The 16,831-nt window shown below is 40.0% G+C and overlaps 1 protein-coding gene across 1 annotated transcript in view; it reads right to left on the bottom strand.

Annotated features, from left to right (window-relative positions):
• MACROD2 (mono-ADP ribosylhydrolase 2) overlaps window positions 1-16,831 on the bottom strand; it is a 1,375,516-nt gene that overhangs the window by 933,309 nt on the left and 425,376 nt on the right. The window contains exon 5 of the mRNA XM_081149406.1: window positions 5,484-5,600. Within this exon, the coding sequence (XP_081005532.1) occupies window positions 5,484-5,600 (117 nt within the window). The remainder of the gene's footprint in view (window positions 1-5,483; window positions 5,601-16,831) is intronic.

Below are 16,831 nucleotides of genomic sequence, written 5' to 3'. Positions count from 1 at the left end.
AATTTTTTTAAATGCCTAGGCAAATTTTAAAGACTTCTGATGATCCTCCCAAGGTGATGTTCTGTTGAGGCAACAGAAGGACTGTCCCAGAAAATAGATGGCCGGCATGTTAGTCTCACTTTTGTCAATAGTAATCTAAGTAAGTCACATACATTCAATAAAATTCAATAAATATTTCAGCTTCTGGACCTCAGTTTCCTCCATTGTAAAAAGTGGGATTGCCATAGACCAGGAGTGGGCAGGACTTTTCTGTAAAGGGCCTGATAAGACATGTGTCAGGTTTTGTGGTCACACAGTCTCTGTTGCAACTACTCAACTCTGTTCGGCCGCATGACATCAGCTACACACAGTATGTACACAAATGGGCACACTATGTTCTAATAAAGTTTTATTTACAAAAACAGGCAGCAGACATGGACAACACTTGCCATAGACTCTCTCCCTAGCTCAGGGGTACTTACTTGGTCACTGTCATGCCTCTAATATGGACTCACTTTGTTATTGGGAACAACACATACATTTTTAAAATTTTTTTCAATTACAGTTTACATTCAACATTATTTTGTATTAGTTTCAGGTGTTCAGCATATTGGCCAGACAATCATACACCCCACAAAGTGTCCCCCCCACACACACCTCCAGCACACAACAGGCACCATACACAGTTATTAGAATATTATTGACTATATTCCCTACGCTGTATTCCACACCCCTCTGACTATTTTGTAACTGCTAATCTGTACTTCTCAATTCCTTCACCTTTTTCACCCAGTCCCCCGAACCCCCTCCACTTTGGCAAACATCAATCTGTTCTCTGCATCTATGAGTCTGTTTCTGTTTCTGTTTATTCATTTATATTGGGGAAAACAAAATTTAACCTCTCTGTACCTGAATTCCTTTTTGTGTTGTAAGAAAATATCATTACTTGTCATGTTACGTCATCACAGAAATTTCAAAAGGGCTGATCAGCTACTGTTTCAAAGTCCCATGATTTCTTAAAGAAGGGCATAAGAGAAGTACTAATTATTATCAACAGCACCTTTACGCTACTATCGTCTGATTATTAGTGCACCTGGAAACAGAAGAAGGGCTCTGATTTCATACCATGTGATATGCAAACATATAATGCTATGGTCTCTCACCCCAGAGTTGCCTTTCAAATGATTAATGAAAAACTGTGAGTTTGATGCTAATATTACCCTTTCATGTCTTCCAAAGATGAAACAGAAGGAATAAAAGAAACAGATTCACCATTTTATGTACACACGCTTCATATTTTCCACTTATCTTTGATGATTACTCAGCCCTAAAGCCTAAAAGCGAAGCATTCTCAAAAAAGAAAATAGACAGGTGAGTATGATGAAAATCACTGAATGAAGTCGATATGATTTCTTTATTTTTATCTGCTCACTTTCAGAAGAAACTCAATTAAGAGTATATTTCTTAGACAAGAGAGTTTGAAATTAGAGATATGTTAAAAAAAAAAAAAGATTTAAAAAACACAAGGGATACTTAATACTAATTTCATCATTTCTTAGGAATACCAGTATGCATTTCCTTTCGCATCCCCTCCCCCACCAATTAATTATCAACCAGTCTTCCACTTTTAACAGTTAATTCATTTAATAGATAATTCTCTAGTACCCATTAATATATACAAAGGGCTGCTAGAAAGGTGGAAAGTTTGCACGTATAACAATAAAGGGTTGCACAGGAAAAGTGCCCTCAGCATGTTAACCACAGCATTCTGGATTTTGAGGGGAAAAGTAAGTACTTTGAGCTGAGTTGATAAGGGAAGACTTGTTTTATTGTAGAAGAGATATCTGAGCTGAGTCTGGAAGACAGCTACAATGAAACAGAGAAAGAGCTTTCTAGATAGCCCCGAACACAAACCCCATGCACAGACACACCACTGTGAGCAATTCAGATCACATAAAAGCTTGTAAATAGTTCGAGATGTGGCGCTAAATCGTGGAAGGCCAAAGATAAGGCTAACAACTCTATGTTTAAGGAAAAACCTAGTAAAGGATTTGAGAGGAGTAGAGTTAGATTTTATTAATTCAGTCAATAAATATTTTTGAACCCCCATTTCTCTAAGCTGCATGGTACAGCAATAAATGAAAAAGATGCAGAAAAAAACTCTCTTCCCTCATTCTGGTGGTGGGAAGGGTGGGGCAGACAAGGAACAAAATAAATAAATGACACAGTTATTTTAAAGTTAAATGCTACGTAAGCAATTACAAATATAGCAGAGAAACAATTATAAATAAGTTGATCAGTGTTTGATCAAGGGTTTGAAGGAGGTGAGGGAGCGAGCCATGTAGGCGTCTAGACGAACAGAATCCCAGGCAGAGGGGGTGCTAATCCAAAGGCAGCAAACATCAGCTTCAGTGAAATATGGGCCTATATCCTTTCACTCTTGCGATTACTTTTGAAAAGAAAGACTGGATATTTTACATCAAAATAAATTATTGAAAACATTCAAGCCACAAACTAAATATCTGAGGCTTATCATTCCACCAATCAGGATGAGTCACAGAACGTAGACTATAAGTGTATTTAATTCAAATACAAGCATTTATGACTAGATTAACTTAGCAAGCAGCTGAACAGGATCAAAGGCCAGTCCAAAATTACCAAGTCTGCCTGTAACCCACAGGGCAGCGTTTTCCAAACAAATTGCTGATGCACGGAGACAGCATCACTGGCGGCCGGCTGGCTCCGGTGGCCCCGTGGTGATGAACGCCCTGCCGCAGAGGACAGCTGGGAGCTGGTCTCTGCTGCAAACTGCCCTGGAGTTATTAACATTGGAGGGAAAGTGACCTGGACAGTATGCAACGGGGCCCCTTTTCACTCTCTCGCTACAGAAGCACATCTGTGGGCTGTTAATGACTCCAAAATGGATGAGCCAAACTGACGAGAAAGCAAAACATCTCTCAGGGAGAGGAAAAGGGAGAAGGAACACACATGCTCCTAAGACACAGTGTAAAACACAAGGGCTTGGGAAAGTCCTTGCCAGGCCGTGAGGTGGCATACAAAGGTAAGCTCTCATTACTCGCTCTTCTGTTGCTTCCCTTGCTTTTCTTCATGTCTGAATATAAATTGTTAAGTCTTTCTAAACACATAAAAATACCAGGACATTCACAGAGTCCATGGGTGTGACTTTAGGAGGTGGCACTGCCACTGCGATCTGGTAATTTCTGTTATGCTGGATGAATTTTTTTTTAAGTGACTTTATTGATTTCAGCGAGAAGAAGGGAGACAGGGAGAGAGAGAGAAACATTAATGATGAGAGTCATTGATCAGCTGCCTCCTGCACACCCCCGACTGGGGATCGACCCCGAAACTTGGCATGTGCCCCAACAGGAAATCAAACCAAGACCTCCTGGATCATGGGTCGATGCTCAACCGCTGAGCCGCAACGGCCGGCATGCTGGATGCATTTTTTACAAGGTATGCCCTGTAGGCTCTGTGCAGGGACTTAAATGTAAATCAGGCTCTCATATCTCGGCTCGCTGGGACTCTGTATGGGATCCTGTTGACTTTTCATGTCTAGATTTCTTGTCTCACTTGCTCTGGGATACCCAGGAAAGTCACACCTTAGTTCAAAGATATAACTCAATCATGGAATTCCTCAAGCACATGTATTGGTATTACTGATCTTTCTACCTCTGTGCCTAGTATTGTATGATTCTTCAATAACCCTGACTAAGCTGAATGAGTTCTTTAGAGAGATGTCAAATAAAAGCAAGCACATTAAACAAAATTATCATTGTGTCAATCCATACATACGCTAGAGCCACCATTTATTTTATCTGGTCATATTTAGTGATTCCGAGGTTATCTGTCTTCAGAAATCTCAGAACTTTTGATATGTGCTTTAATAAATAAAAAAGTAGTGAATCAATAGGGGACCAGGACTTATTCTCTGGTTTAAGGGCAGATACAAGTCTAAGACTAATTGATCATTTGTTTGCTCTCAGGGTGGCATCGGTCAGCTATAACACAAAGGTAGTAAGGTGTTAAAAAGAAAGAATGACCAATGCTTATAAAATTGGGCCACATAACCCTAGAGATGAAATCCCCTTTAATACTCAGGTGAGTCACAGGGAGACCTTCTCTAAGTTGTGACCACTGTACACAAAGGACCTTGTTTGACATAAATATATACTCCAAGTAGGAGTGAGGGGCCATTTGGCACAAGGTGAAAACACTAATAAAGAAAGAAAAATGAGAAGTCATTAAAGGGAAAATTAAACAGTCTAGAGTTGATATAATTTCACTAGCAACCCACTGTGAGGAATATAGAATGCAGTATTATAACATTTATAAAGAAAAATACCACTTTAGTATATGACTATCTACTAAAAAGCCTCACATTTAAACATATTTTCAAGTAATCTTTACAATGTAACACCATCTTTTTATCCACAGGAAATCCATTCCCATACAACCCACCTATACAAGACCAAAGAGTATCCTACAGACCGCGCTACATTTTTTAGCCATGTTTTCTCCACGGCTAAAACAAACACAAAAACAGCTTTACTTTTTTTTAAACCCATGTCATATTTTTTCTTTTTAGCAAATTTATCAGGTTAACACCGATTAACAAATTATATAGGTTTCAGATGCACAATTCTACAACACATCATCTGTACACTGTATCGTGTCTTCACTTTTACATAAAATGTATCCCCAGATCCAGGCAGTATCCTAGGAAGCAGGTACATGGAATAAGGAATTAATCAGTGCCTCAGTTTCGGATCATTGCACACCTTAACTGTGCAACAAAACCCTCCACCTGTAGCCGCCAGGTCCTGAAGATTATGTGATAAAAAAAATTGTGCCTTTAACCAGTTTCCTTCTTAGTTTTTTGATCCCACACCACCCCACCCATTTGGCTAAGCTGACTAAACAACAAGGTCAATCAAATGCAACGTTTCTCTCTATTCAAATATAATGGAAATTTTGGCCATTCCACATTCAAAGAGCAAATACATTCTCACACTGACAACCACATTGCACTGGCTTCTCCTGAGAGCGCAGTGTGACAGATGCCTTGGCTATAATTGCCAATCAGCCTTCACATGGCAGCTGAAAACACAATGCATCACTTTGCTCTCCTTTGCTCTAAACACATCACAATCAAGGAACCTGAACAAGGAATGAGAAATTGGCATCGTTTCCAGAAGCTGTCACTCAATGGCACTTAAATACTATAATATATTTTTTGCTCATATTTTTATTTCTCTGTTTCAGAGACCCTCTGTCAAAGATCTGAACAAAAAACACCTACAGTTAAATGACATACATATAGATATTTGGAAAACATTTTATTACCAGGTCCAGAATCTTAATATAAGCACATTTAATTAAATACCACCACTACCATTCCCTTACCTAATTACAGACCTGAGAGATAAAACAAGGTAAGAATGCTCCTCAGATTCCGGAACAGTGTTCGAAAGAGTTGTACTCACATTTTGCAGGCAGGTCGTAGCCACATGTGATTTTTGCATGTCCAGTGTCACAGCCGTTCAGGGTACGACATTCAGCAAGCAAACAGGGGCCAGCTGCTCTGTGAATACAGCCATCCACTGGGGAGAGAGAAAGAAGTTACCTTAGTGTTGGCCTTTTGGAAATAAGTGCAAAACTTGAGATAGGGAGGGAAAAGGAACTCTGTTCCTGGTTGGAAATCACCATAGCCCATGGGGAAAAAAACAAGGTGTCCAATCCCTCAAACACGATGTTTTTCCCTCCCCTGCTCTGTGTATGTGTGTGTGGGGGGGGGGGGGGGTGAGCAGAAATAGAAGGATTTTAGAAGTAGTATGCTATGAAACGTTAAAAAACAGATCCTCTTGAGGGGGAGGCCCTTACTGGAAGCATTTTGCAATTTCAATGGTGTAATTATGCCCATCGCGTCCATTTCAAAGTATCAACTCCACGTCATTGAACATAAGGGTGGGAAGAAATGCTAACAATTCTGTCTCCGAGCTGGTAAGCGTTGCCCCCAAAACACCACAGGCTGCAGGCAAAAAATGGTCGAGAAGAAAGTGAGAAAGGCCCTCGAGAACACTTCACTTGCACTCACCTCAAGACTGAGACAGTAGAATTACAACTAATCAAAGCAAGAACCAGACCCCTGCGTTCCTCCTCCCCCGTCGGTATGGCACAGACACGATGGCGTTTCTGCAGGGTGTCTAGCAGGGCACCGGAGGATGGGCGAGGGTAGCTCAGGTCCTGATGAACACCCACAGAGCACCCTCCCTCCACGGGGACTACAACAGCCGTGGCTGCTACTGCCCCCGCTCTGCTAAAGGCGCGGCTTCCGCCCTTCACCCCCCGCAGGTCTCACCGGCTCTCCGGCCTCCCCATCCTGGTCCTGTTCACATCTGACCTTCACAGTGAGAGTCACCTTTTGAAAACACAAACTGGATGCCACTGGAAATGAACACTGAATGACTGGGCCAGGGGCGAAGGCACGGGGGGCGAGCTACAAGACCGCAGGCACGTAAGTCAGGGCACTGAGAACTTGGGCTCTTGGGGCTGAATGGGGCCCTTGGGCAGAAAGGAAACACAGGGTTGCAAAGGCGAGGGCAAAGAGGCAGAAAGAGGGAGGAACCATGATCCAGGGTGTTCACACCAGGATGTTATGCTCTGAGGCCTCCCCCCTCTCCACAGTTCACGGCACCGCGTAATTGATCATTGCTTGTCATTACTATTATTTTCATTATTATTTTGACAGGGAGCTGGGTATCTGATGGGACATAAAACGTTTCTTATGCCCGAGTGGCTGTGCTACCACTGACTGGCGTGAAGACTTGCTTTGGCTAAATAAGCCCCCCGGGAAACAAGCTCGCCCGGCTTTACCAGATCACCGTTGCGCAGCTGTGACGCCTGGGGACCGGCCTGGGCTCCGAGGCCCTCACAGCACGAAATCGCTCCAGGCTCCTCTAAACCGCAGCGCTTCGGGAAGCCGACGCTGATCCAGACTCTATCTTTACCAGACACGTGATGCTCGAGCCCGAGCTTTCTCAGAAATCGGTTTCTATACAGCACTAGCCCCCTGGCCGTGTGTGGAGCTTAAATAATATGAATAAAACCGCATGAGAGGCACAGGCACAGTGCATAGTGGGGTGGGTGTATGTGCCCCATCGTGGTGGTTATTATCTTAACTCCGTAAGTGGAAATTTTGTGGAAATTTTAAAATAACTCTTTTCCTTATTTGAGAATGAGGAATGTAAAGAAGCAAGTAGAACAGGATAACCATCCTTCACTCTGCCACCCGGGCAGCTCAGCGTTCCGACGCTCGGCTTACGCCGGGGATGCGCACATACTCACAATTTCCTCTAACAAAAAGGCTTGGTACATCCTGTCAAACTCTTTCACACAGCAGTTTTACTTTTTAAAATATATTCTACGAAACAACAGAAGTGCAAATGATGTAAGTAAAAGACAGGCCGGAATTGTTCAGAATAGTGAACACTGGGAACTACTCCGATAGAGAGCTGGTTAAATACATCAAGGTCCGTTGATGCAGTGAACTACTATCCAGCTGTTCAAAATAACAGGGCGACTCTATATGTAAAGTCATGAACATGAAAAGATTTCTAAGAGAAATGCCGTTTAAAAGAGCATATGTGGTATAGTCACAATTTCATTTATAAAGTTATGCACACATTTATACACATATGTATGCATTCATATACATATACATATAGAGGTATTGGAAAAATATATGCCGAAATGTAAAAAGTGATTATGGCGTAAGAAACAGAGGGTGAGACTATTAGGAGAAAAAAATGGGGCCCTAATTTCTCTCTGTTTGAATTTTTTTTTTTTACAAGTACTTCAAGTATCTTAAAGTGAACACATTTTCTTGGCAAAGAGATAATATTTCTTAGCTTGAAATGGATAACTAAAATAGAATTCGCTGGCGTCCTTAATCACATGCTGCCACATATTGTCTACCTTGCTCAGACTGCAGCCTAATGCAGCCTGTAGGTATCTAATTCTCAAAATCGTCATGGTTATACCAGCATTTTCTGCTCAAAGTCTAGCTAAAGAGCTATTTCATAATAATGACTGCAGCTTAAATGCATTGAGTGCATCTATGTGCCAGGCACTATAATGAGGACAGCCTTATGAGGTAGATACTAACTTGATTATCCCCATTTCATAGGAGCTTAGAAGAGGTTAGTAACTTGCCTACATTCACAAGATACTGGCAATGTGATTCAAAACGTCAGGTTTGTCTCACGTAGCAACCATGCGCTTAACCATTAAAATTCACTGCCTTTGGGAATTGAATCCAGGCAGTCTTACCTCAATTCCTGCATGTGGCAGGTTGAACCACTATATTATATTAATTTTTAACTCCCATCAATTATATTTATGAGTCATATGAGCAGATTTTGCATTTTGGGTGCATTTGAATGAATGCATATACTCAGGTAACCATGATGTCAATAAAGATACAAAATGTTTCCATCAACCCCAAAAGCTCTCTTGTGCCCTTTCCATCCAATTTCCTTTCTTAGCACCCAGAGGGACCCCGTGTTCTGATTTCTATCACCATACCTAACACATTGTTTGCAGGTAGTTTTTATCGTGTGCTCTACTACCAGTCAACGTAAAACGTATAAATACGTTTCCCCCATACAATGTGCTAAGTTTTGCCTGTTATATAACTTCAAACTTCATATAAGAGATGGGAAAGGAGGAGCTCACTTCTCTCACTCAGCAATTTTTTTAAGATTCATCTATGTTGTTGCATGTATTAGTACTTCATTTCTTTTTATTCCTAAGTAATATTCTATTGTTGAATATACTATAATTTCTTTATCCACTCATCTGTGTGACAGGATAGTAAGAAACTAGGGAATTCTCTGGGCAAGTGGAAAAAGGAAAATGAGACAAAGAAGTTAAACAAGGTCAAACGGTTTGGGCAGCTTGGAGCCAGTTTGTGAATCACAAGACCTTATCTTCCCCAGTCAAGGACAATTGAAAGCAAATGGTTAATACCTCTCCTCCCCAATGAAAGAACACATAGCTTAAATCACCCTAGAACTGCTAAGGCAGGAGGAGGGGAAGGGGGGAAAAAAGGGGGAGTTTATCTCACCCACTGAACAAAGATGTCAGCAGTCTTGGGGCTTGCCAAGATAAAATCGCCAGATGTTCTTGTAAATTATAGGGAAGACCACAACAAAGTAAAAGGGAGACCTTGAAGTCTAGTCTGTTGCCCAAGATATCTGGCAGAAGAACCTTGAAACCTGTAAACAGAAAAGTATAAAGTTCCTAAACCTCCACCAGGTGTGATGCTCAGATTAGCTGAGTTACCTGCTTGTGCTGTATGACAAGTGTATTTTTAATAAATTTATGTGCTTTTCTCCCTTAAATTCACTTGCTTTGCTTCAATGCTGCTGTCTGTCACTTGTCTGAAATCTTTCTTACAAGACTTGACAAGAGCCGAGGAGAGAACAGCCCTCTCTCTCTGACTCAGGGGGCTGTCCACTAACAATCTGTAAATGGACACTGAAGTATTTATAATTTTTACCTACTATGAATAGATCTTCATATTTGTACAAGTCCTTTTGTGGTTATATTTTTTATATCCATCCAACAAATATCTATGAATAAAATTACTGAGTAAGTACATGTTTTACCTTTTAAAGAACTATCATACAGTTTTTCCAAGTGATTAAACAAATTTACATATACCCCCATCAATGCATAAAGTGTTCAAATTTTGGCAATCCTTTAGTCTTGTCAGCCTTTTTAATTTTAGCAATTACAATGGATATAAAGGGGTATCTCATGATTTTGATTTGCATTTCCCTTATGATTAATGATGTTAAGTATCTTGCCAAGTGCTTATTGGACATTCATATATATTCTTTTTGGAAGTCTCTGTTCATGTCTTTGGCTCCTTTTCATTGTCTTTTTATTACTAAGTTGTGTTATATCTGCTAGTTCCATCCAAATTTTTTTTAAATTTCAAATATTTTATTGTTTCAATTCTTGAAATTTTTTATTCGGTTATTTTTTTTATGTTTTAATTTATCTTTATTGTTAAAATATTACAAATTCCCCTCCTTTTCCTTGAATGATCCCCTCCACCCTCTACTCCCCCCTCCAGGCCTTCACCACACTATTGTCTATGTCCATGGGTTATACATATATGCATCTAAGTTCTTAGATAAACCTCTCCCCAACCAACCACCCACCCATCCCTGCCTTCCCTCTAAGATTCTGAGGGAATTTGTTTGTTTGTTCCATGCTTCTATCTCTCTGGATCTATTTTGTTCATCAGTTTATTTTGTTCATTAGATTCCACATATGAGTAAGATCCTGTGATATTTGTCTTTCTCTAACAGGCTTATTTCACTTAGCATAATATAATGCTCTCCAGGTCCCACTGTGTTGTCTCAAAGGGTAAGGGATCCCCTTTTTTACAGCTGCATAGTATTCCATGGTATAAATGTCCAAGAAGATGCTTGATATGATTTCAATCTTCTTGAACTTGTTGAGGCTTGTTTTGTGTCCTAACATGTGGTCTATCTTTGAGAATTTCCCATGTGCACCTGAGAAGAATATATATTCTAAAACGATTCACAACCTTTATAGGACAAAATAATGCATATTTGTGTTCCCATAATACTCTGTTATTGATGGTTTGTTTGTTGTTGTTTTTTGTTAATCTTCACCCAAGGACATTTTTCCATTGATTTTTAGAGAGAGTGGCAAACATCAATGTGTCTGTCTCCTGCACACACCCCAACTGGGGCAGAGATGGAACCTGCAACTCAGGTACATGCCCTTGACCGGGAATCGAACCCAAGACCCTTAGGTGCACAGTCCAATACTCTAACCAATTGCATGCTGGCCAGGGCTATTCTGTTTTTTACCCTTATTTTCATAGGTATACACTGTTTTTAAGCGATTACATATGCAAAGCAGACTGTTCATATGCTAAAAAGTCTGTCTCCTTCCTTAGTCTACTAGCTGCTTGAGGGTACAGGAGGTGGCTTAGTCTTTTGTATATCCCAGCTATCTTAATAGCTTACTTTCTATAGGTGCTTAATAGAATTGAATTAAATGCAATTACATTTGGGGAAAAGCAGTATATCTTTTTTTAAAATAATACTAAGGAAGTGGTCAGGCAAGTTAAATCCAAAGAATCAGAAATTAAAAAGTAAAGTCAATATACAGCCGTGTGTTATAGTTATAAACTAGCGATGAGTTTCCACAAGGAAAGCGTTAACAATTCACAGAATCTGAAAATGCACCCGCTTCTCTCGGGTCTGGTGCAGCCTGCTGGAAAACCTGCTCCTTCAGTTTTCCTAAGTGTCGGGCTAAAAAGGCAGCAGGCTAAACAGTGGCAAGGTGTGAGCTGCGACACAGCAGCCCTCTGTCCATCTCCCCCACCGGTGGGGATGGCGCAGCAAGAGTCCACACTCAGGCTGGCAGGGAATGTGCTCAGCCTGACCCAGAATGCCTAAGCCCAATCACAACTACAAACAACCACCACCGCAATAACCACAACACACCACCACCAGCAACCAAAAACGAACCCAAGATCAAGAGTCTAAAATCGAAGGAGAGTTGAACACAGTTTTCCAGAGAGCACTATGACTGTCTATGCCTCTTACCTAACCAAAGAAATATTCCCACAGGAAAAAAGAAAAGACAACTCAACTCCACAAATAAATATCTCCACCAAAGCCCATCAATTTTTCTTCCTGGGCTAGAGAGCATGTCCCAGCCTCCCTTGTAGTTATGTGGGAAGACATGACTGTGTTTTGTTTAAAAGATTATGAATAAATCTTATGCAACTACTTCTGTGTCCAATCCCTAAAAGTCCTGCATGCATTCCTCATTCCTCCACGTGATCTTCCACCGTCTGCAGGCTGGATGTAGAAGATCCAGGGTGGTACAGAGGCTAAGTGGGAAGCACCTGGGTCCCTAAATAACTCTGTGGACCAGAGTGCCCCCCCCGCTTCCCACAATGGACCGTCCATCAAGTGATAGATAAACCTTTATCACACAAAGCCACTGAGATCTGGGTATGTTGGTGACAGCACTTTGCCTTGACTAATATATTTACTTCTATTATAAATACAATAATGGTAATTTTTAATCAGCTTGATTACTGCCACTTTTTAAACTTTTATGCAAAAACAAATCAGGTTTCACTACTAGAATGAACATACCCCCTGGGTCGAGTTCCTTCCCTTAGGAATGCCTCTGCGTCTTAATCACGCCAGGCTCTGAGCACTCCAGGAACACCAAAGCCAGCCTGTCCCACTTAGTCAAAAAGTTGTTCTTCCTCCTCTGTGATGAAAACCAGACAAATAGAAGAAAAAGGCCGAGGCCGGGCTAACAACTGCCTGTGGCTGTGGTGGACCAGGAATGGCGTGAATGCTGAGGCCACTCAGGGCGGAGAGGAGCCTGGCTGCGGCTGCTTCTGGAACAGGCTCTCTGCTGCACAGGCACACCTGTCACTCCCCTTCCTGACAGCCACAAAACGCTGGCAGGCAGATGGTTAACTAAAGCAGGGCCTCCGAGTCCCAGCATATTTCCTCCAGGTTTCTAACAAAAGGTAAATTCAAAGGACTTCAGCCTATTAATTAGGCCGTCTTATTTGTTTCCTTACGCGATAGCCCAGAGAGTTAGACTGTCTGAGAGTAAGGTAGAAAGATGAGTTTCAGTTGTGCTTGGGGGAAAATTGTTTTCACTTTTGTCAGCTTTACCTGGGGGTTTAGAATTTGAGAATAGCTTTTTTCCCAACAGTCTTTATGTCACTATTTAAATAGCTAAAATAAAGGGTAAAAAGATGGGATGTGAAACCTCATCAATTTTTCTGACCTAAGATTTATTTTACCCCATAATTCCAACCTATATTCTTCAGGTAAAGCTCCCTATTTTATAAACAAATAAATAAGCTGATCCTGAAAACAGTAGAGAAAAAACAAGCTACAGAGCACTGAATAGGAATCCTCAGGTATGGGGAGCCAGAGAGTATAAGAGCTCACAAACAAACAACAAAAACAAAACAGGAAAGGGTTCTAAATACATATTTTGAAAAACACTAAAAGCACCATTTAGTGAAATCCAGCTATTTTAGACATTGGCCCTGTGAGGTCCCTTCCTTGTCTTACAAAGACAATTTTCTAAATAGTTTTGAGCAGGGGGGATTTTGAAGTTCTTAGCTGCACACATGTTCATTTAATCTTCTTCTGTAAATAAAAGAAAGTAACTTAATCTAAAAGCAGCTACACAAATCATATTAGCCTGAGAAATAAGAGGCTCTCTCATTGAATATATCTTTTAAAAGCCCAAGAGGATATAACGGAGTTCTCTGGAAATCAAATCAACGTAAATTTATTAAACAACTACCTTGAACAAAGCATTCTGCAAGAAGATGTAAGGAAATCGAATGATGATAATAATATGTCACATCTTTTGAGGATTTACTGTGTGCCTTCTGGGGTGCTGAGTGATTTCCTAGCTTTCTCCTTCAAGAGGCAGTGTTGCAAGTGGAGATAGGGTGGTTCTGGAATCAGAGGCAGAGGTTTGAGTCCTAGTGCCACATAAAAATATATGTACTGAAAGAGGTGCACAGTAAAAAAACAAACAAACTTGGTGCCAATGGTCCCTGTCATTTGGAGTTTCTGCATCTATATAATGGGTATAATATTAGTACCTACCTTGTAGGATTCTTATGATAATTGAATAAAGTAACACTTGTACAGTACGAGCTTGTGCGGTGCCTGCATAAGTGTGAAAAAACCTTAGTGTGGTAGATCTTTCTCCCACTGCAATTGCTATAATATCCCCATCTTTGATCCATGCCCTTGGCAATGTGACTGTACAGATTTTCCCATTAAGAGATGTCATCTGTTACCCCTTGAATGTAGGCTGATGTTACAACTAACTTGCTTTGGCCAACAGAATACAGCAGAAGTGACTCTATGTCAGCTCTAGTCCTAAGCCTCAAGAGGTCTTGCAAACTTCTCACTTTCTTGAAACCCTGCTCAGCTCCCAAGTGGATAAGCCCAGGCCAGCCAGCTGGTGGACAAGAGACCACATGGAACAAAGACAAGCTATCCCAGCTGAGACCATGTTAGACTAGTCAGCACTCTACTGTCCTGGCAACTGAGCATAAACACATGAGTGAATTCAGATAAGATGTGTAGAACTATCCAGCTTATGACAAACCCATAGAATTATGAGTTATATAAACAGTTGTTGTTTTAAGCAACTAAAATTTGGGGGTGGTTTGTTACACAGAAAGATCTAGCTTAGACATCATCATCAGAAAAGATACAAAGCCATAAACCACTCTCACGTGATGACACAACAGAATAAGTTTAAATAGCTGCCTTAAACTCTTGCGGGGGAAAAAGCAATATAACTGAAGTAATCAGGTAAGAAGTTGATTCCATTAGAGGTCACCTATAGGCTGCATGAAAGATTTATGTGTCAGGTACTGAATAGCATCAGTGTTTCCTTTAGGGAGGAAAATAAATATCTGTGAAAAAATACAATACAATGACAAGGAGATGCACATCTTGAAGCTTCACAGATGTGAGGGAATTGCTGTCTGAAACAGCGTTGGGCTGACCGAAAAATTAACTTCTCTTATGAGCCTCCTGATCTTGATGGTCAATTTCACAATGAGATTGTGAGGCTATGTTTCCAGGAGAAGATGATACATGTAAACATCTACACATTTCTTAGTTCAGGAACCTGGAGCAGTTTTCAGCTACGGGTCACACACCTAGCTTTCTTCATCTCTAATCTAAAAGCTTAGGGATTGTTCTTTAAAAATCAGGAGACATTTCTATCTCCTAGAATCTAAGACCTACTTAATTGTGCAGGTACACAAGAAACAGTGATTTTTGTGTATCTTGTTGAACTTGAATTTCCAAGTGAGGATAAGTGACTATTTCTCAGAAATAGTTACAGTAGACTTCACAAAATGTTTCTTAAAAAAAAAAAAAATCAACCAGTTCCTTCTCATCAGTAGGTTTGAGAGTGAAAAAGTCACGTTGATTAACATCCTAATCAGATTCTGATAAAGACATTTTGAGTTGATGCTAACATCATGGTAAACAAATTATTTTAAGACCTAATTCATGCATTTCAAGTCATTATGACAAAGATTACTGGATTTCCAATCATTATCAATTCTCATTTCCCTTACTAACAGAATCCCTATATTGATTTGGGTGGCTATATGACCAACAAAAATCTGTATTTACCATCAGCTCTTTCAAAGATGGAAACGATAGGAGTTACCAAATTAGATGGAAGGAGATGACAATGGTTGGGCTTCCAGGTAAGCTCATTACAGAGGATATATACACAGATCTTTTCATTTATTAATATTATTATTATTTATTTTTGTTATTATTATTTGGCTTTCCCACTCTTCTACGTTCATGCATAAGACTAAAACCTGATATTCAGACTTTAGTAGCCATCTAGTGAGCATGAACATAAAGGCTACATTCTAGTAAGATTGTAGGTGCCTACATCTCTGATGGCATCTGTGGCGGTATCACATTAGCTTTGAATTACTTCTCATGCAATGAGAGAAAACATTTTTTGTTAATGAGCATGTCTTGTGTAAGTCACTATCTATAACCTGGAGTCTAACGTCATTTTAAATGTTGTAGGAATGTATTTAAATTAGCTGAGATATGTTCCTTGAAATTCTGAATAAGAAACTTCCTTTGACCATTAAAAAGTATTAATTACTAGGAAATTCTGAGTTGACAAAACATGAGAAAGGGAACAATACAGAAGGCAAATCTGCAAACAGTTCATTGGAGGGGTCAGGGCAGTCTTGATCATACCAATAAAGAAAAAATGGCAGCTGGAAAAACCTAGAATGTGCCAGTCTGGTGGCCATGTGACCTTAAGATGGCTTAGATTTCATGAGCTCTTACCAGGGAGACACATTTATTTCCATCAGCAATAAGACTGGATTTACTCAAGGCAGATGTTACTAAAGGCTCCAAAGAAGATAGTGAGGACCATATTTCTCTGAAAGTCCACACAGTCTGGATGAGGGATAAATTTGCCATCAGAAATGACAAAGAATTCTTTAACACCCTGATGATATTAATGGAGAGATCTTCCAGACAGAAGATCAATAAACCAATCATTATAGCCTTAAATAACACATTAGACCACATGGATTTCATTGATGTTTTTAGAGCATTTCACCTCAAAGTAGCAGAATATAGTCTTTGCAAGTTGACATGGAAAATTTTCTAGGATGGACCACATGTCAGACCACAAAACAAGTCTCAATAAATATAAGAAGACTGAAATCATATCAAGCATCTTCTCTGAACATAATTGTATGAAAAGAACAAAAAATAAAAACACACACAAACACATGGAGGCTAAATAACATGTTACTAAACAATGAATGGGTTAACAATGAGATCAAAGAAGAAATCAAAAGATACCTTGAGACAAATGAAAATGGGAGCACTACAACTCCAAATTTATGGGACAACAGTGAAAGCAGTCCTATGAGGAAAATTCATAGCATTACAGGCCTACCTCAAAAAACAAGTAAAATGAAGGTGGCATTTACTGCCCCAATCTGAACATCGACTTTTTCTTCTCCCATAATTTATTGCCAAGAGAAACTTTGGGTAATGATCTTAGGTGAAGAAAAAACTTAGGGGCAAAAAACATTTTGGTCATTTTGTCAAGCAATACAATTATTTTTTCTTTTTGACGTTTTTTCTGATTAAAGAAAAAGTTGATCCCATTTATTAAAAACTAATTTTCAGAAAAAGCTACC

This window comes from Miniopterus schreibersii, assembly GCF_964146895.1.
Source record: "Miniopterus schreibersii genome assembly, chromosome: 10".
In the NCBI taxonomy this organism is placed as follows: Eukaryota; Metazoa; Chordata; class Mammalia; order Chiroptera; family Miniopteridae; genus Miniopterus; species Miniopterus schreibersii.
The sequence above is the reverse complement of the archived record's forward strand: the minus strand, read 5'-3'. Positions and strand labels throughout refer to the sequence as shown.